General features: G+C 41.6%; 2 protein-coding genes across 2 annotated transcripts; both read right to left on the reverse strand.

Annotated features, from left to right (window-relative positions):
• Window positions 1-271: 271 nt before the first annotated feature.
• Window positions 272-16,448, reverse strand: znf292a (zinc finger protein 292a). Its single transcript, XM_077556960.1, has 8 exons — window positions 16,278-16,448; window positions 13,390-13,544; window positions 9,562-9,640; window positions 9,226-9,361; window positions 8,939-9,141; window positions 7,279-7,415; window positions 6,913-7,054; window positions 272-6,837 (listed from the first exon to the last, which is right to left on the reverse strand). Exons 1-8 carry the CDS (start codon window positions 16,425-16,427, stop codon window positions 703-705), a joined length of 7,137 nt encoding a protein of 2,378 aa, XP_077413086.1. The 5' UTR covers window positions 16,428-16,448; the 3' UTR covers window positions 272-702.
• A 958-nt stretch (window positions 16,449-17,406) lies between these two features.
• cga (glycoprotein hormones, alpha polypeptide) lies at window positions 17,407-20,459 on the reverse strand. The gene is given in 6 exon segments (XM_077557004.1): window positions 17,407-18,076; window positions 18,622-18,803; window positions 18,917-19,028; window positions 19,156-19,186; window positions 19,188-19,339; window positions 20,223-20,459. Coding segments are annotated over 6 exon segments (612 nt in total). The 5' UTR covers window positions 20,262-20,459; the 3' UTR covers window positions 17,407-17,980.
• Between the last annotated feature and the right edge of the window lie 1,214 nt (window positions 20,460-21,673).

The following is a 21,673-nucleotide window of genomic DNA, read 5'->3' on the forward strand; positions in this document are numbered from 1 at the left end:
TTTGAGTGCAACTTTGGAAGGACAATTCCAGCCTACCTCACAAATCAGAATGGTGGTCTTACTCGGCGAAAGGGAGCTCGCTGCTAAATGACTAGCACTGGACTTTGGATCGTTGTAATTTGATTTGGGAGGATTACTTTGATTTCAAAACACAGTATGATGAAATGTCGTTTGACTACTATAACAATCTGCCTGATACTACTCACAGTCTGCGCAACAAATTAATCTTGTTGACAATATGCCTGCCACACCTTGAAGTACAAAGACAATATTTTACAAAAAGAACAGTAACATTTTATTGAACACTTTGTGGAAGACATGTAAATATTACAGATAGGTCTACTAGTGTTGAAAAAGGATGAAATAAATACAAACAAAACATTAAATCCCATAGGGATATATAAAAACATTTTTTTTCTTTAAAAGTATCCATTTAGCAAAAAAAAAAAAAAAGTTCAGTACTAAGCATAAATACAAACATGAATCTAAAATCTATGCCCTATGGATTACCTGGTTATTAGGACTAACATACATAATTAAAATCATCCAAGACATTTAATTTTTATGGTGTATAAAATAGGCCATGTAATCATTAACTATGACCATTACTGTTAACAGTTGGAAATTTGATGCATTGTCAAACCATTCTGCAGCATACTTCTCAAATCCTGAGTGAGACGGAGTTGGAAATAAAACATGGGGCTATGATCCGCTGTAAAGCCACTTTTTTATCATAACCAAGGGCTTCATGTCTTGCAGCTGCTTAAGCAAAAGATCAGCACCATTTGAAAATGTTTTATCCATGACTATTTTCACATTGCTCACTGATTTGAGATTATGTGGATTTCTAAAGTCTACAAGTTTCTCACAACCTCGAATGTAATCACTGGTTTTAGTTCTCAAAGCAGTCCTCTGTTTGTGAGTTTGTCGTCTTTTGGACGGCAGCTCGGCAGTAGGTTTATCGTTCAGTTTGCGTTTGGAGGGGTGGGTCGACTCGGCGGTTTCTAAGAATTTAAGGAAAGAGTCCTCCAGTCCCAAAGGTTTGAAAGACCCTGCCATGGCGTTAACCTCCTCTTGTTGCTCTTCGGGTGTAGGGGTACCAGGATTGGAGTTCTCTCTTGAGCTGCTAACAGTCGTACGATTGCGAAGGGTTTGTATCCTCTCGGGACAAGCTGGTGTTGGATTGACAGGTTTTCTGGGACGACCTCTTTTAACTCCACCTTCCATCCCAGTTGACCCTTGGGACTCGACGCTTTCGTCATTAGAAAGCTTGCTGTCCTCCTGGATTATTAGTTCTAGTGCCTCGTCTGTGTTTTGCTCTGAGGATTTGTCACCCTCTTCTGGTTCGTTCTCATCAGAGGACGTGCATGATGCGCCCTCTGATTTGTCCTCATCTCTGAATCTGGATCGTGAGTACTTTTTGCAGAAAATGAACTGGCTCCTCTGGTCTTCGATGTATCTCTCAGTGAGGCCATGAGTCACATAATGTTTAAAAATACTTTTTTCTGCTTCCTCAATTGTATCACAGCCTATTAGCATGCATGGGTACTGCAATGGCCACTTCTTAGTGCACATGGCTGATGCTTCATCGTGCGTTTTAAGCGTAGGCTTCCCAAAATTGGTCCAATGTTCAATGGTCTTTCCGTCTTTTTTCTTTACATTTTTCTTCTTCATTTTGAATTTGTTTTCCACATTCTCTTTTCCATTATTCATCGAAGTGAACAATCCTATCGCTCTATTCCTTCTTCCATCGGTTGATCTCGGCTCATAAACGTAGTCGTGCTTTTTTATCAGGTGGCGAAGGAGATTTGACTTTGTGGAGTAAAAGCGCTCGCACCCGTCATACTCGCACTTGAATGTGGTATCAACTGAGCCACTCTCTGAGACGGCAATTTCTTTGTGGAAATTCTTGATGTGCTCGATGTACTTGTCCACTGAGCTGAAGGGGAGGGCGCACTCAGGCCGATCGCAGTCGAAAGTCCCTATGGCCATGCTGGCCATCATTGAGGTGGCTTTGTCGCGGGTGAATTTGTGAAGCAAAAGGTAATGTTGCACTAACCTGGTGACTCCCATGAACACCCGTGAGCAGTTTTTCACTTGGCACCTGACTTCGTGACCTTTGCCTGGCATCTCGTAGCTTTCTTGGCCGTTTGGTACGCTTATCTTCTCGGGGCTGTCCTCTGCGCTGCTTGGGGGCAGTGACGCCTGATGCATGGCGCGGTAATGTAGGATCAAATTGTGCTGGATGGTAAATGCAGCAGTGCATCCTTCATGAACACAGCGATACGGTCGATATGGATTGAAGGCGTTGTCGGCGTCACACATTTTGAGCCCCGTTCTTTTTTGAAGCTTTTTGTGGACTTCATCTTGTGTGTGCGTGTTTTTTGAGCTGCCTGGTTTTTCTGGGGAAGATGAAGCAGAACCAGGAGGAAGGCTGAACTTTGGTTCCCTTATTTTGCTGACGGTATGATGCGCTTTTGGTTGCAGAAGATCACATTTCTCTGTTGAACCAAATTTCTGTTGGCCATCTGGACATCTAGCCGCCACTGTCAGCTGTTCTTGGGATCTTTCAGGATAAGCCTGCATGTCCTCAGCCAATGGCCTGTCATTTAAATAGCTTTCAGCCGGTGGCAAACAGGTGACAGTTGATGTTGCGGGTGGGGAGCCATCATTTACAGGATTTCCCGGTGAAGCCATGAGAGGAGCTTCTGGATTGTTTGCACTTTTCATGTGAGGTTCAATTTCAATGTCAAGGGGCTCTTGTTTAATACAAGGGAAGCTAGCTGTGGATTGTGTGACGCCACTCGTGTCAGCGGCAGCCTCACTTGTACACGCAACGTTCATTCGGGCTACTTGGTGTCTATTTCGAGCATATATCTTGTACTTCTGTGCTTCTGCCTTTGACAATCGATGGACCTTCTCATAATGAATTCTCAAGCCTGTCGTTCTTGTAAAGGTTTTGTTGCAAATGTGGCAAGTGTACGGAGACAGTTTGGATGGGTTTCGTTTCAATTCTTCAATCATACCGTTAGAGTAATCGTGCATTTTATTTAAATGTCTGAATAATGCCTCCTTTGTCATGAATGAGTACTCACAATCTCCTCTAACACATTTAAAAGGTTTAGATATTTTGGGTAAAACCTTGTCATCTTTCTTGCTTGCTGTGGGTTTGCTTTTTTTAGGTTTAGGTTCAGTGGTTGTATTACAACGGGTGAGACTTTGCTCTAAGGACAAATTACCCCGCATCTTCTCTTGGGCAGCTTCAATCAAATCCAACCTCTGAAAGGCATTGGATATTTCCATCAAGTGATCCTCTTGATGAGGCGGAGCAGTGGCAGTGTAAGCCTGGCCTGCTGCTTTCTCTTGCTGACTTTCAAGGGCCGGAGCAGAGATGTTTGAAAAGTCGGTTATATTTGTATTTTGGGGTTCTTGTTTCAGTGCCATAGCAGAGTTCATTGGGGTCAAGCTACACGATTCTTGCGGGAAGTCACCATTTGGCAAGTTAAAAATGCCCCCATTAGTTTCTGGGACATGAGGGTCATTGAGAAAATCAAGAAAGGATGTCGGAAGATCAGCAGTCAGGTCTATTTCATCTAACGGCCTGCACTGCGAGCGTTTGGACAGATGACCTCCGAGGGACTTTGTGCTTGTGAACTCTCTGAAGCACCTTCTACAAATGACTTTGCCGTCCTTAATAATGGCTGGCCATTTGGTTCGCTTGCTCAGCTTAGTACGTTTTCCTTTTTGGCCATCAGCTTCCTCTTTATCATCAGTAGCTTGAGGTTCACATTCCGCATTAGTACAGTCTCCTTCAAAATTAAAGTCAGTCTGGGTGATATTTTGTGGGCTAAGCATGCCATCCACAGCATTGTCCATATGTTCATACCCAGACGCCACATTTTCTGTTTTAATTAATTTTGCTGCAGGTTTTGATGTCTCTTGGGCCTCTGGGCTCAGACATTTCAAAGGAATATCAACTGGTGAACTCCGTGTCACTGAGTTATCGCTTTGAGCATACGGAGTGTGGTAACTTCCTTCGGGTAAACTGTGAATTGTCGACATGCTGTCCCCATTATCCGACTGTCCTGCCACATTTTCACTGGGTTTCTTTGCATCCATTGGAACTCCCCTGCCATCAGGAGGCATTAATCCAAACTGATTAACACCATTGTGCATTTGCCCTCCGTTGTCAAGCATCAACGAACTGGATAAGTATTGGGACATTAAACTTGAATCTGAAGGAATATGAGATCCAACGGCTCCATGTAAAGCTGCCATTGAGTGCTCTCTTTCAGCTGGGAGTGAAGCTGTGGTTGGATAAGTATCAGGCTGCCATTGTGGGTAGCTGCGGGAGGGGTATTCGTTCGCATTGAAGGCATCTGGGTAGCAGCTGCTCAGTTGAGGTGAAGACCATGACTGGGACACGTCGGGCTGACTGATTTCCCCAGTATTGTTGGAGCTCCCCCAGGCTGGGTACAGTGTGGGGTTCACCATTGGAGTGATGGGCACAGGGTCCATTGAACCAGGATAGCACTGGGCAGGTGAGGTTGAACATTCTGCTGGGTAATCCATTTGCTCCATCCCGGGTTTGTTGCATAGAGGTCCGGGCTGATTTGGTGGCTGGTTTGGCGGCTGAATTGGGGGGTTCTTGCTACCGTTGGGGTACTGCTTGCGCGCAGCTACTCCAGCTGGTGCCTTTTTCGCTGTAATTTTGACCACTTTGTTGTATTTCTTGGCCAACTTCCAGTCCTCAAAGATTTCAGGATGTTGCTTCTTCACGTGTCTTGACAAACTCTTGTTTGTACTGTAAGCCCTTGTGCACTCAGGATGCGGGCAGCTATGCAAGTTTTCTTCGTTATTGGGTACAGCAGGCATTCTTGGGGGTGAATAGCCCAGCAATGAAGAAGGGATTTCTGTCTTGATTTGGTTAGGAGAAATCATTTGCGGTACCGCTTTCTGAAAGTCATCAGCTTGTATGTTATTTTGCTCTCCTCCCGGTTGACTTGCCATGACATTGGTAGCACTGGGGACAGGCTGCGGGAGAATCTTCGCTTGCTCTGCCATTGCCTGGTGTGCATACTGAGCCTCTGGTGCCGCTTTCAAGTCCGCTGGTGCTGAGCCAGGGTTTGCTAGTGGAGTGTAGCATTTGTCTGGATCTTTCAGTTCAATATGTGCCACAGAATTCAACATGTTTTCAATCGAATGTTTTACTCTAATAGGAATGAGCTCTTTAGCCATATCTGGGGAACTGCACGACGATGTGTTTGCCATTGAAGCTTCTTCCATAAATGCATCAGAATTACTCGTGTCAAGGCAAACAACAGCAGATTGCGCGTTTACCTGACATGGCATATTCTCCTGTGGCAGTTCAACTTTGGGAATGACGGGAGAACTCTCATTTATGGCTACCACATTGTTGACTGCATTGTTGGTATTGTGAATCTGTTGGGGAGATAAGAATTGACCCTGGGAGTAGCATACTTTTCCGCAGTCATCGGTCTGGCAGGTGTAGGTAAGGTAATGCTGAGCCTCGTGATCGTACAAAAGGTAGGCTTCGCTGAAAACCTGCCCACAGTTTGGAAACATACACTGGGCCTTAAACTCTGTGTGTGTTTTCCTATGCATGAGAAGTTCCGAATTGGAATTAAAGTTGGCCCTGCAATCTAGTTGTATGCATATGTATGGTTTGCTGCCACAATGCATCTGCAAATGATCATTGAGATGTCGGACATTAACAAACTGCCGCCGGCAATACTGGCACACCACTTTTTGTTTCTGTATCTCCAAAAATCTCATGGCCTCTTCATTGTCTTTGTGTGACCTGACATGAGCCATGAGGTTGCGGAAAAACTTGAACGCTTTGGAGCAATTTTTAACGGGACAGAAGCAATCTTGGCTTATTTGTGTGACAGTCTTTTGTTCTACCTTCCCTGATTGGATATTGGTTTGGGGATCATTATTGACAGGGCTATTAATCATCGTTGGAACACATTTCATATTTTTTGATGGACTTTTAGGAGACTGCGGTAGTTTTACCCCCTTTCCTACAGTTTTCATCGCAGCAAGACGCTCTTTACAGGACTGCTTGACATGTGACGCTACATGTGGCTCTAAAACCTCTTTACTTTCAAAGCTGTCTGCACAAATAGGACATAGATACACTCCATCTTTAAAATGCTTCTGAGCGTGCCGAACTATTCTGTGACCCAAGAACTCCTTGTCACAAAGAACACAATACTGCATGTAGGCACGCCAGTTTCGAAAGCGAGCCGATACAAATCCTTGCTCCCGGAGTTTCTTTGCTTCTCTGTTTTTTTCTTTTTCGTCTGCGATTTCATTGAGTTCATTCGTAGTGTTTAACAGAAAATCCTCCAGGTCTCTGTACTCGGGGAGTTTTCCGTGTGTACTTTCCACCTCTTGTTCGTCCGTGTCATTGAGCGTATCAATAGATGACACGATAGCTGCTTCCTCGCCCATCAGTGCCAAGCAATTGCATTTCAATGTTTTCCAGTCCCAGAACTCTGGATCAAAAGGCCACTGTGTCTTCAAGGCCAGCAGTAACTCACAGCGTAAGGAATTGGGCACCGGCAGACTCCCGTCCTCCTCGGGCTTTTGATCCGGTTCATTGTACAGTGACTCAACAGCGTAGTAGGAGTCAACGGTAGGTTGGAGGAGGAATTCAGTCAGCTGGCACGCACGCTTCACTTCAAGATCAGTCGGCAAGATGCAGGAAATAGTCTTGCAGATTGTGGATTTGCTGTCCGTATGGTCACTTGAGGTCATTTTCAGAGCTTGAATGCACATTTCCACACAAACTGGAAGCCCCACTTCTCCAACCTGGATACCAGAAAACAAAAGATTTGCAGAAGCCTGTTGACGTGGATAACTTTTTAACATTTGCTTTGTTGTTACCTCGTTCTGGATGACTTTGATAAGAAATAGAATGTGACAGACACTTCTGCAGAGAAGAGCCATCTCTTTGCTGTGCCTGAGGAAAGACTCGGCCGAAGACTCCAAACGCATGAGTAGCTTACTCCAGAAGAGCGTAAGTTCCCTGCACAAACATCAGAAATGAAGTTGTTAAAAAATGGACAAACGCCTACTGGTGTACGCTAAATATGTGCAAAGAACGAAGAGATCAAAATCTGCTAGTGACACTTGACACTGTGTTGATATGGATTATTTTAAATTCATCTGGGAGGGGGGAGTGAACGCAAACTAATCCAAAGTAATCCAAGTACTTTAGCAAGAGTTCTAAGGGTATTTGTTCACACTTACCAGGCACAATAAACCTCTCCTTGAAGAAGCTGTCGCTTGAGAAAGGCTGAACATAAACATTGTGCTCCTTTCTCATCTCCTTCTGACTCCAAGTTGCAGATCATTTCCAGAGCATCTTTGCAGTCTATTGATGATATCTATAGGAGGCCAAAGAAACAGCCATTTTAGGTTGAATCAATCAGCAACCACCAGTATTAACATAGAGTAATGGCTTTACACTAATTTTACACTTGTAACACTGGTGCCACCAACTGACAGGATTTGGTCACACTCATTTTTTGGGGAGGTACAACATGACCATATATTTGCTGATGGATTGCTGTCTTAACAGGCACACTGTTGTTTTGTATGACGTGATGACATTTTTACCAGCACAAACTGAAAAGTTGGCCGCATTTGCACTCATATTGGTCACAGGCTTGAGCCCTGTAATGGTGCCTGTGGTGATTGTGTACATAAAATCAAACTGTTTAAAGGATTCATTTTTTAATTAGGCGTTTTGACAAATATGTATTATGAATGTACAATTTCCTTAGGTTAAAGTTGGGTAGAATTGTTTGAATTACTGTTCTGCTGGATCCAGTTGGGTTTAATGACCTCAACAGCAACTTTGTTTTAAATACTGAAGCAAATTTTCTAACTCCAGAAACCAAGTCCCATTGAAGGCACCAGCCAACCTACAACATTCCCAAAAGTCCCCTTGTATTTGTGTTACAGCAAGTGGCAGTTGGCTACAGTCAAGAAATACATTTTATTTTGAGTAAAGACTAAGGGTAACAACAAAACGGTTGATGCAGCAAAGTAGAGACTGTGGAGTATAATAAATACAGCAACATTCAGCACTGAAACACACCAACACCGGTCCATAAGCTAACAATAGCGTATTTATTGTCATTTTTCTAGCCGAGTAGCCCTGAATGTTAAAGTGATACAGTGATGAGAATCAACTTAAACCATATAGTGTTAGCCACATCACATTAGAAAGCCCAGATGGCCAGGTACTATAAACAGTATCTCTGATCTCATAGTACTTTGTTGTTTTGCTAATGGAAAGGCATCCATAGCAGGTAAAACCTAAGCAAAAAAAACGAGTAAAAAAGTAGCATGCTATGGAAATGGGGCAAGGGATGAAAGTCCACTTCGCTGGGCTACTGTGAATAGTAACAGACGAGAGCCAATGTCAAGGTTTTATTGGAAAATGTTCAATTTATATATTATATATTATTATTTTCACTTGAGTTAAGATTTCTGTCCTTTTCCGAAAGTTTGGAAGATGGATAATAATTAATGTGGTAAAAAAAATCCTCTTAAGTCATGGGGGGAATTATGCGTCGGCAGCTAGCGAGCTTGGGGCAGTGGGGCAATCCAACTCTCCACAGCCCCGGTGTGCAAGGGCACACATGATAGAGACACTGTAGCCCTAATAACACATAGCACTTCAAGATGTATTCTTGATGCATTCTTTCGGGTTGTAGGCATAGCTAATAGGCTAACTGCGCGTTATGGTAGAAATGAGCCACATTAAGAAATCCCCAAACATTACTTTAAAGGGTCATACTGTATGTGTACTGTAAGTACTTATTTATAGATATATGTCACATTACTTGTGGGAAATTGCAGACTAATTGAAACACAAAATGGTAGATGAGATTCTTCTTACCTCTTCCATAAGCTGCTCCTGAGTTTTGGTCATACAAATACAGAGCAAGTAGGTTTGTTTGAAGTTCCCTTTTCCTTCATATCCTGGATACTCCGAGCACATCTTTGCAAGGGTGGCGGCTTTGTCAACACTGTCTACTTTGATAAGGTGCTTTATGCGCATGCTGAGAAGAGTGGGGCCTTCCAACTCAAGATACTCGTGAACTAAAGAATAGGAAAGAAGGGAGAGGAAAGATGAGAAAGTACATATGGAAGACATATAAACAGTGCGACTGTGTGGGCAAGAACCTTGCTCAGTTTGAGGGATGGTGTTGGACAAGATGCTGCTGAGTGTGGTGTTGGACCAGATGCCATCTTGCTGTGCCAGAGCAAAAAGCGGGCGAAGCTGTGCACTCCCACTTTCCTGCAAAAGGCTGTGTGCCAACTGTAACAGAAGACAAATGAACATGTAGTGCTGACTAGTTTACTTTTGGCTGCCTACACATATTAAGAAAATGAATGTATATCTATCATGTATATTCTCTAGGTCCAGCTCGACTTAATGTGTTGCCATTACTTCAGATTGGCCTATTGCTGCAAACATAAGCATTGAAGAAGCCCACTGATGACTTAGGGGATACTGACCTTCATGGAGGACTGAAACTCCTCCCATAAGGCACCAGGGATATGCTGGGGCAGTAAGAGCACCAGCTCCGCACAGCTCCTGCAAATCCAAACATTCAGAATTGATAATAGTTTTTGACACTATCAAAAAGATATTATTTTAACAATATGTTTATTATTATGGTTGCACCATTGTAGCCATACAGTGAGGCACAAGCCAGTGCAAACTGTAGGCCAGTCCCAACCCCGGGTAAATGCAAAAGGTTGTGCCAGGGAGGGTATCCGGCTTAACATTTTATTCAACAAAACATTTAGCCAAACAAATATGAGCGAGAAAAATTCCATGCCAGTTCAGTCGCGGCTCAGGTTGGTGGAAATTCAGCTAATGTGAGTCGAGGATGGAGGAGAGGTAGAATGCGGGGTCATATACAGAAATAGAAGAGGAAACCACAGAACCTACTAGACCTGAAAGTGGGGACTTTGAATATAAGCGAAGTGCGCATCTCCAACCGTGCAGTGCTTTGTGGGCGGGGGTGGGGGATTACCCTGCTACCAAACTGTAATCAAGAGTAATAGAAAGCAATGGAGATACGATTTCAACCACTTGAAAGTTGATGATTTAAAGCGTTTTTGTAGTCTACGTTGATTGCCTATTAGAACAAGGACTGCGTTCGACAACAGACAGAAACGGAACAACGAACTGGCTGCTCTTGCATATGCCGCGTCGAGCCAAAAACTACCACTCTTATTGACAAAGGAGGAAGAGAGAAACTCTGTGAAAAATGACTACGCCATTGTTAATCGTTAGAGAGACAGTAATTTCTGACGCCTTGTAGACAAGTGACGGATGGCCGGACGAAGCCCATGGTTTGAAACTATAGCCACCTTGCATGTCAGTCGATATTTAGCTGAATGTATGCACTTACCGGGAGTTGGATTGAGGACACAACACCGGGACGCGATCAAGAGACTAGTAGGATCTTTCTTCACTAAAGGGGTCAATTGGTGCTAGAGGCAGGTTTTTAAATGACCATTACAACAAACACTTTCAGCACTCCATTCACAGTCATTTAAATGACGGCTTTGTTTGGTAGCAAGGTTTTTTATTTTATTTGATTTTCACGCATGCGCAAATGTAATGCACACTTCGCTTATTGGGACTATGACAGGAAAAGCTAGGGAGTTGGTTGACATGTTTCGGAGAAAGCTTATGCTTATAGGCTGGATTTAAGTTTATGGGTTGGGTTCAAATAATTTTACCATAGATGTGAAGTGAAATGGATCAGGGGTATCTTAAAAGAAGAGTTAGCTAAAAATGTGAAGAGATCAAGTGGTGAGGCTAAAACTTGAAATCAAGGGTATTGTGTATTAAAGTGGAAGTCAACCATAAACATTTCTTTACAATAATATGTTATGTGTACTCACTAGTCCAAACATGACACTCTGAATAGTATCACATTTGTGGAATAGGAGTTATGAAGCAAAATCCAGCCATTTTTAGCCATCTCAGGGGGCGGACATTATGCCACTGGCTGTTGACTAAAGATGATATCAATCTTGCACTGGTCTCAGGTAACAACCAATCACAGCTCAGATTCAGAAAACAGATGAGCTGTGATTAGTTTATACCTCCATCTCTTTTTAATTACCAGCAAAGGTTGCTTTACTTATTTTACACCTTCCCTCTGCACAGTATGTCATCAGCTTCAGAAAACAGGTGAGCTGTGATTTGTCGTTGCCTGAGTCATCTTCAGTCGACAACAAGTGGCAAAATGACCGCCCCCTGAGATGGATAAAAACAGCTAGATTTCGCTGCTTAACTCATATTCCACTAACGCAATATTAACCAGAATACCATGCTTAGTCCAGTGGAGCTGCATAAAACATATTATTGTCAAAAATATTTTTGGGATTGACTTCCCCTTTAATGTATTTAGTAGCTATGCTCCACAGGTAGGATGTGAACTAGAAGAGAAAGAACACATCTGGAAGGAGCTAAACGATGTTAATTCTGAGCATCCCAGGCAGGGAGAGACCCTAGACTGGTGCAGTTCTAATGGACATGTTGGTGAAGGAAGCAGGGCTGAAGAAGTAGTGATTGGGTAAAATTGTTATCCAGGAAAAAGAACATAAAGGGGCAGATGTACGTTGACTATAAAGTGCAATCGCACGGCCAGAAAATGCTCACCGCTAGTTTGGCGTACCATTAGCCAACATGTCTGCGGTGTGGGCGCATTTCAATTTATATTGTGCTTTGTTAAAATACCAGTGCTAAATAAAGATTTTATAATAATATTATAATTTTAATTAATTATAATAAATGCAATAATAGTCAAAATCAGCATACATTTTTTCGCCGTTTCAATTTTCGGCCCAGCATTTCTCATTTTTGGTTTCAGCCCAAAATTTTTTATTTCGGTGCATCCTTAGTAAGGACATGAAGAAACTGATCCAAGCAGGTTGGAACAGGTAGAGGAGTGTCACGCAGAGGTGGACATTCCATCAATATTGACGGAAGATCCATCAACCCATCAATGGCGGACGACCATTTTGTTGACGATTGACGGGAAACTTCGAAAATTGACGAACTAATTGACGAAAAGGATTTTTTTTGTCCATCAATGTAATCGTCAATCCATCAATAAATTCGGCAATCCAACGGAACATTGACTGATACCCACTTCAAACGATGGAAACACTGACGGGCGCTCATTTTGCTAAGCAATCGACGAATGATGGATAGACAGTTTGTCTAGAAATAGTGACGGATTGACGATGACAGAAGGGTGTCCCGACTGTTAAAGATTGCCTAATGACGGATGATCAGAATTCATTAACGCGCCCACCTCTGGTGTCACGGGTGTTATGTGATAGAAGAGGCTGTGCGAGGATGAAAGAGGAAGTTTATCAGCTTGTGATGAGGCCGGCCATGATTTACAGATTAGAAACAGTGGCTCTGAAGAAATTACAGGAAGCAGAGCTGTAGGTGGCGGAAATGAAGATGTTGAGGTTTTCTTTAAGAGTAACCAGGATGGATGGGATTAGAAATAAGACCATCAATGGTACAGCCAAGCTTAGATGTTTTGGGGGAACAAGTTGGAGAGAGCCAACTAGATGGTTTGGACACATCCAGAGGAGAAATAGTGAGTATATCGGTAGGAGGGTGATGAGTATGGACCTGCTATGTGAGCAGTTGGTGTTAGAGGAGGATGCAGAACTTCGATGGAAAAGGATCGATGGAAACAACCACAAAAACAAAAACAAACAAATTTGTACAATTTATACCGTTAAAATGATCAGTATGAGTTTTATCATGACAAAAGAACTTTGAACAAAGCTCTTAGATTGGGTCTCATCGACTTGCAAGCTCGGCCGGTGGCTAGTGAGTACGTTGTAACTCATGAGGTTTGTAAATTCAGTGCTACTTTGCATATTATGTCCCTCTCCCTGTCGACATTTCCATGTGGATTTTAGCACATTTTTATTTACCTGCATCCACGAAAAGTTCTCAGTCAAACATACTGCCGTTTGTTAAATGTAACTTTTAAACCACAAGAGATGAAGACACCCTCTCATTATGGTGCCTATCACGAGCACTGTGAAAGTGTCAATCAAAACGTCATTTATACCTTTGCAAAGGCTCAGTTTTCAATACAGCTCTTGCATTGGATCGCATTGGAATGTGAAGGTGTACATAACGTGAGAGGTGGTGTACATCAGAAACAACATGTAACAAAATGCTGAAATCAATGGGGGGAAAAAAGATTGCTTCTTAAAGAAAACGATTGACTGAATTCTTCGACAGGGTGATATGATTCAATAAAGACCGTTTCCAGGGCTCATACGTACAATGTTAACTTTTCAAGTAGGAGTGGCACATTTTCACATTCGGAGGAGAGACAGGAGGTGGCGTTGGCGAAGCTGAGGATGGCCACCGTGTAGACCTCCAGCAAAGGCAGTGGATCCTCGTCGGTTTTCCAACGGCCGGCATAATCCACCAGGGCCTGACCGGAAAAACACAAGACAGTCAGTATACAGGTAAGACAAGTTAGCCATTCCCAGCGGAAAAGAAAATGTCTAAAAAGTCATATTGATCTCAACTGTTATTCCTAATTGACATTACTCTAAGAGGATTAATCACTACATTTTTCTCAACACACTTTTGGATGGACTACATTATGATCACTTGCATCTTATGCTTACAAGACCTGTACTGAATGACCTACTTTTCCAGTGTTAACGTTTGTTGGTGGGCACTAGGCAGTGGATATTTTGCCGGGACCTGGCAACTCTCCTGCTAGCGTTATTTTGCCGTGAACGGCTCTTATTGGGGGCGGCACGGTGGCTGACTAGTTAGTACGTCCGCCTCCCAGTGCAGAGGACGTGAGATCGAGTCCGGGCTTCGACCTTCCTGGGTGGAGTTTGCATGTACTACCCGTGCCCGCGTGGGTTTTCTCCGGGTGCCCCGGTTTCCTCCCACATTCCAAAGACATGCATGTCAGGTTAATTGAACACTCTAAATTGTCCCTAGGTGTGATTGTGAGTGTGGATGGTTGTTTGTCTCTCTGTGCCCTGGATTGGCTGGCAACCAGTTCAGGGTGTAGCCTACCCACTGCCCGAAGCCAGCTGGGATAGGCTCCAGCGCCCCCCGCAACCTTTGTGAGGACTAAGCGGTTAAGAAAATGGATGGATGGATGCTCTTATTGGTCAATCGCTGGACCGAGTCATGCACTGGGCGTGGTTCATGCCTCGCTTCACCCCCTTCTGGCTTCTGTGTCCTGTCACGAAGTTCTCATTTTGTTATGCCACTGAAAATAGGCTGTTATCGGCATTGCCGTCCTACCCCTAACCATAACCCTTCACAGCAGGGTTATCAGGCAGTAGGACACACTTTGCATCTGTTCAAATGCAGCAATCGCATCTTGTATTTCTTTAAATGCGGAAAATTCAATACCTGTTCAGTTCTTCAATAACATGCAAAACAAACGGCTTGTTTACAACTCCTGAGTGATTTCAAGAAATTGTAGTTTAAAAAAAAAACGTAGTGGGATTTGACCCTTTCAGGGCGACCACTCCAACCAGTAGGCCACGAGCTAGTACACATTCACTGGCGTAGAATTCGTACTTGTAGTTCTCGTGCGATTCTCTGCAAAATTGCAATCACTTTGTTGTTGGTGTAAAGCATTCTTTTGAATGTTATTATATAAACAATTAACTATGTAATGAACTGTAGTTGTTATTTTTATGTTTATTTGTGATTAATATGCATATCTGCAAAAAAAAAAAAAAATTGTGTAGAGTGATTTCAAATGAGACTACAGACATATGAAGCCACTGGTACAATTTTTATTGTTATGAGAGCCAATATAAGAATGTTCTCACCAAAACAATAGCCGTTAAGAAGACAACAATGTTACTTTTTCATTATTTTAACACCAGTATATTTATCATTGTGTTTGCCACATCCAATATTAGACTTTTTTGTATTGGATAAGTGCAGTGCACATATAAAGGAGCAATGATATATTTATATCATTAGAAATAGACTTGAACACACAAAAATCATCAATTGCATTTGCTTTTTAACCCATTTCTGATAACCAATATTACAAAAACACTTGCATTTAAAAATTATCAACGGTATGTATTGTACAACTCATTTATGATAACCAACGTCCACTCAAAAGTTTACAAGGCCTGAAAGATCCCTCCATTTTATTTGAACGCTGAACGACTCTTTTATTCTTTTTTCACTATTTGGAAACAACTCCTTCCCAGTAGGTATACGCAGGCAGAGCTGCACTCGCCCTTTCACACAAAGAACTTTGTTGTAAGTTGCAGGAAATCCTCAATGGGAGCCACATCTTTGTTGGTTACCTTGCAATGGTTAGCGCTAAATACAATGATGGGCTATCGAGCACACGAACAGACGATATTTATGTGGTCGTGGCAAATGGATATAAGAATGGTCGGAGAGTAATGGAGTCGACTGGCCACCGTCGCACATTCGCTACAGAAATATGTCCCAACTGCAATCATTTCTGGCTGATGTTGCTACTTTAAACGAGCATTTCATCTGATGTGATTAGCTAGGTTAAAAAAAAAAGGAGTGCATAGGGCCTAAGCTAACAACACCTTGGCAACACATAATTGATTTTTCCTGCCTCACAAAAGTAGCCCATTTCCCCCCAAGCGATCAAAATCCTCACGCAAACGACACTACGCGAGGTGCTGTGTTTATGACGGCTCAATTACACATCTGTTACAAATACAATACGCTATTTCTGTGCTTTTTTTCCGCCAACAACATTCGCTAACGAAGCTCTCGCTAACGTAGCTATCTTTTTTTCACAGCATGACCACTGCACAGGACAGTGGGACCCTGCATACCAGCTAGTAGCATTGATCTCCTGCTAGCAATTTGGCCTGGAAAACGCGAGCAACACAAGCCCAGTCCGCGCACATGAGCCCGATTTGCAACCACCAAAATGGTTGGTGCATGAATATGTATGCAGAATTCTCAATAAACGTGAACATCCACGGAGGGAAAAGCACGCAGGGGCCCCTACTCGTTTCCAATCTCCGGGGTAGCAGCAAGCTAACAGTGCGGCTAGCGCCTTTAGCTACATTGTTGTAGCCAATGTAGACGGGCATCCTCAGCCAGGAAGCCAGAGAGAGAAGGGACGCGGAGCAAACAGGGCTAGCAGGGGACGAGCGAGCGGGAAGAGCTGGCTAACCTGGCAAAAGTCCTGGCAGAAAATCAGCGAGGCTTCCAGCGGCGACTTCGTGCTCTCCCTCAGGGCCGCGGTCAAGCCGTGAAAGCGGCCGCGGAGATCGTCGTTCGCTTTCTGTGTGTCATATTCCCTCTCCGTCTCCCCCTCCGCCATCTTCACAACAATCACGACCGCTTACGCACGCACAGATGTTACGCTGCCAGAACGGCACACGCACGTGCACGTAGGATGGGGGAGGGAGGAGGGGGAAGGGGTCGGTGGTGGGTGGGTCTCGAGTCTGTATCAGTCGGTGGGGTGGAGTGGGGTGGGGGGTTGCCAAAATATCTGCGTCTCTCACATATACACACTCACACACACACGCATACTATAGAATGTAAACAAAGCGGCCACGACCTAAAGAGCAGAGGTGGGGAACCTCTTTCATTCATTATTACAATAGCCTACTCCCCCCTACACGATACAATGATTGTACAAATGTTCATTACGTCTATGCGGTCTTTCATGTAATCAGACTCGTTATCTCTTGTTTAATAGCAATAAAACATTTGCAGAGGTCTGACAGGCTATGATCAATTGATGGGGGTTAATAGTCAGTTACGCAATAATATTCATCATTTGCAGCCAATGTGAGTCGAACCTAAAGCAGCTTCAGAAGTGTTTACAGTAAAGTTGCTCCTTTTTGCTTTGTCACAAGTGTCTTTGTAATATATTTTAGAGATGGAAGGAACAGAGGATCAAAGGAAATTTCAGAAAAGGTAGAAGTTATGCAGTATATATAAACTTCGGTTGTCTTAAATGATGCAGTCAGTGTGCGGAGTGACCGAGCGTCAGTTGTGGCCAATAGGCCTATACAGTATTCTAAAATCTGATTGTTAAAAAACTAATAATAATAAATAACTACCAATCTAGTTCTAGGTAATATTGGTAAGATTAGCCGATAGTCAGAAATTGACCACTCTTTATTGGAACACCTTTATTTGTTACTGAGAGTACACTTAACTAGCCTAACTGTTTTGCTTTGCGTGGTCAACAGACTGGTTAGTACGTCTGCCTCAGAGTTCAGAGGTTCAGGGTTCGAATCCGGGATCTGGTCTTCCTGTGTAGAGTTTGTGTGTTGTGAGTACAACATTACTACCTCTTGTATGATATTGCTTAATTGTTTATTTAGTTTTGTTTAATTAGTAAAACACCTAAACATACAGTACAAACAACCATTCACATTCTAAAATCATGCATGTTAGGCTCATTCAAAATTGTCCATTAGTGTCAACGTGAGTGTGACTTGTTTGTCTATACCAGATGAGTTTATTTCAGCACCAGATGTTTATATATATTACTTTTTAAATAAATATTACTTAAACGTATCTTACCTTCAGCCTGCATAACCATTTTACACCAAAACAAAGTTGCTTTGTTTATATTGTCCACATTTCATTTATTCTTTTCACAATTATGTGACAAACGGAATCACTACAAATAACACACAACACACAATAAAATATTTATCAATGTTACCTACACACAAATGAAAACACAAATTGTGAGTTCACATTGTTTGGGCACAGGGACACGTCACAGACAAAGGAACAAAATAAGACTTGGCAGCACTACAGCATGCCTTACTAAATAGATTAAAGCTTGTGCACATTGAAGACAAAACACAGTTGTAGAACAACGCTGGCTCCCTCAGCGCCATCTCTCGTCGGTTAGTTCTTGTGATATATGCAGGTGCCGCACTCGCACTGTGTGTGGTTCCTCAACATAACAGGGCGGTTTCCCGGCAGAATATTTTTCACTGCTACCTGTTGGATGAACACATTTTGATAAAAAAAAAAAAAAAAAAGGAAATTCCATTAAATAAAATTTTTGTTCAACTATTACTCAATTTATTTTAAAAGGGAGATTTAAAAAAAAAATGCTCGCAATATATAAATGTTTGCAATATTGATATTTTAGCAAGAAACATGAACTTGACAAACATGATCTTCCTTTGCGGGCCACATAAAATGATATGGCGGGATGAATCTTGAGGCCTTGAGTTTTACACCTGTGATTTAGAGTGTTCAATCAACTTAAAAGGGTATTCAATGCCAAGTCAACTTTTTTTTATGCTGATAAACTGTATATGATAATAAATGACACATGTAGTTCCAATTAATACATGGTAGTGATGAATTATTAATATGATCTTTACAGCAGAAGCAATTATCTCCCCCCTCCCCCCACCCTTTGGCCAATAGGACGTTTACGATAGAGCCCAATGACAGGATGTACTTCACAATTTAATCACTACTGTATATGTAATACTTTTTTTTAAATGCAAGTTGCCACTTTCATAGTTTATTACCTTATGGCTTCTACTTGCAACACAGCACGATGCCTCTGAGGTGATATTTTTCGGGTTCATCATTTTCGTCTTGATCCGGAGAGGTGTCGGGTAAGCTCTCGAGAAGCAGCAGCCCGTACACTGATAGATGGGTTGGTCCTTTGAGAAAAATGTTCTCATTTTCAACGTGCACTCCTCACATCCTACGAAACAGAAATGTAGTCAACATCCAAAAGCATGGTTAGTGTTTTTGCAATCAATCCAAAAGGCAGAATCTGTCCATTTTTTTTTCTGAACGAAGCAAGTTACAACGCACTGTGTGAATAGTCCAAGTCGGGATAAGAACTGGCCATGTAGAGAAGGAACGTCAATACAAGAAGATGTGGTCCAACTGATTTCACTGATCCCATTATGGTTGCAGTAGCTGCCTAAATAAATGCACAAAGACAAATACATGTTTTAAAAAAACTGAACAATCTACTGTCTGTCCTGTTCAGGATCACAGGTGAGTGGAGTCTATCCCTTCCTTGAACAGTATGCAAGATGTTATATTACCTTTCTTAGAGTTGAAGTTTTCCCTTTGGAGTGTCTGCTCAGGATGAATTTCTGATAAAGACTTGTCCTTCTCAAGCTGTTTTATACCTGAGCGCCTGTTTTCCATCACTTCCGGGATTAAGTGAAACCTGACAACCTTATCTATCATCTCCCTCACTGTGCATGATGACCTCTGTAATAATCCCTTGAAAGCATAGAAAGATAAGAGCAATCATGGAATGTCAATCTTCTCCTTTCTTCCATGATGATCGTTGGAATTAAGGCCTTTGTTACTTAGTTGCTAATGGTTGTTTTTAATGATCATTTCACGGTAAGGAGATGGACTGAATTTTCTTTCTTTCTTTGACAAAGTTAGCGTTCTTGTTCTTAAAATTTACCACTCGTTTGTACCTTGAAGTGTCTCTACAGTGATATGCAAACCTTCTTTGTTACTTCCATTGATGATGTAAATGACATCTAGGCTACACAATGTCACAGTCAAGAAATTTCAGTGTTTTATTATTTTATACAATTATTTTGCGTTTTATTGTTTTGTTTACAATAAAATCCAGCATAAACAGAATACCATCTGGCAGGGCTTGGGGGGGGAGTGTAAATGACATGTAGCAGACCGGGGGAGAATGTAAGTGACGTGTATGTCACACAGTTAAGGCGATGTTACGTTCTTAAATGACATGTACTCCAAATAGGGAAAAACTTTGGGAAGAACAAGAATCAGGAACAACCTGAAGATGATGTCACATAAAAATCAAGCTAAGCACTCTTAGAGGGTTCTCTTTGACTTTGCTTTCCACAATGACAGATCAAAGGTAACATTCTTTTTGTGTTTCCTATTCACCTTTCAACTTTTGAATGTTTGCTGCATTAAGAACAAAGCTAACATCTTGAATTTTGGATTATTGCCCTCTGCAATTTCTTGGTATTTATTTATGTATAAAATAGACAGTTGTATACTTCACTTAAATTGGAGTTGATAATGCAGCTGACTTCTCATGGTGTATTACGACTGCACATAGAGTATTGATTGTTGCAAATATAAGCAAAGCACCCTTTGGAAAACATCTCACCTGTTGCTTGAGGATGCGAATTGCAACTAAGCAAAGCATGCTGTACCATCCACTTTTGTTGACTTGTTGAAGAAATTAATTGGAATATTCTTCCATGGTCATCCAAGTCTCCTTATTTCAAATCGATATAACATGAATTTCACTTACTGAATCCAAACATGAAGGCAGCAAATTTGACTGCAGTGAAGGCCTTTCAAAGAATCGTTCAGGAGGAAACTGACAATTTGGTGCTTTGACTACAAAGCCTTTTTATCCAAGTATTAAAAATGTATTCATACGACATCACGTCAGACACAGAAAGCAAATGTACTCTGCGTGAAAAGGTTGTAATGCCTTAATTCAAACAGTACAAAGTATCCATGTAAATTATCCATAAAAACATAAAGTCTACAATTCAAACATATTTTATTGATTTTAAATCCAGTGTGCTGGTGTATGAAAGCAGAAATAACAAAAACACTTGTCATTGTCCAAACACGTATACAAGTGGCACAGATGTAAAACTCAAGATGAAAAACAAAAATTTAAACTGGAAAGCTGGAAACAATGATTAGCAAAACACTGTATAGAAAATACTGTATAGAACTATTGTACTGTGATTATTTTAGTTTTGCAGTGCAATAGTGTATACATTTTGAAGTGAGATTTACAATGAATGATTGTGTTTTTGGTGTGTTTTTCAGTGTTTTGGTTCTTTAAAACATGGTGCACAGTAGGGTTGAGTAACTTGTGAATAAACACACAGAAACCTGATAGTCTTTGAGAGGCCAAAATATGCCCGCCCCCGGTATCTGAAATGTCAAGGATTAATATGAATGTATTTTGTTTCTAGTTACTAAAGTACCCTCATCCCACATGCTTGGTTGTTCAGGTGATAAATCCCCATGGCTTTTAATTCAATTAAAAAGGAGGACGACAACGACTCATATTGACACAAATAGATTTATTTGGAGTTTATATTTTACAACATTTATACACAGCTCTTTGGAACAGCACATTATAATTTTGTATCCGATTGCTGCAGCTCTATATATATATACAGTATATATATTTTTTTTAAAGGCACTCTTGCATTAATGCATCACAATTCTGATTCATTCTTTACATGCCTGAAAGTAAATGTATAGATTGTATTGAGGTGAAGAATTCATACTAAACATCAGTAGGAATGTTTGTAGCCTGAATACATAGAGATATGCATAGAAATAATTACTTGTAGAGCATGCATATCTTTTTCTCTTACATAATTCTGTAATGAGGTGTTGAATTGATTGTGCTATGTTGAAGGACAGAGGTCGCACACTTTGAAGCCAAGAAACTTTGAAAAGTATCAGCAATGATCAAATGGAAAATGTCACATTTGTAGATAGCTTTGACTATAAGAGCCTTACATGAAGTAGTTGTTTACTTCTATGAACATTTGCCATTGTGATATTGTTATTGTTCTGCAT

This window comes from Vanacampus margaritifer, chromosome 1, assembly GCF_051991255.1.
Source record: "Vanacampus margaritifer isolate UIUO_Vmar chromosome 1, RoL_Vmar_1.0, whole genome shotgun sequence".
Taxonomy (NCBI): domain Eukaryota; kingdom Metazoa; phylum Chordata; class Actinopteri; order Syngnathiformes; family Syngnathidae; genus Vanacampus; species Vanacampus margaritifer.

Bases quoted from the DNA above. Each gene is read 5' to 3' on its own strand.
- znf292a (XM_077556960.1), bottom strand. From the start codon at position 16,427: ATGGCGGAGGGGGAGACGGAGAGGGAATATGACACACAGAAAGCGAAC. The intron at 9,641-13,389 runs GTACGTATGAGC...TTGGATTTGCAG, and splicing joins CTACTTGAAAAGTTAACATT to GAGCTGTGCGGAGCTGGTGC. The intron at 6,838-6,912 runs GTAACAACAAAG...TCTGGTATCCAG, and splicing joins TCAAAGTCATCCAGAACGAG to GTTGGAGAAGTGGGGCTTCC.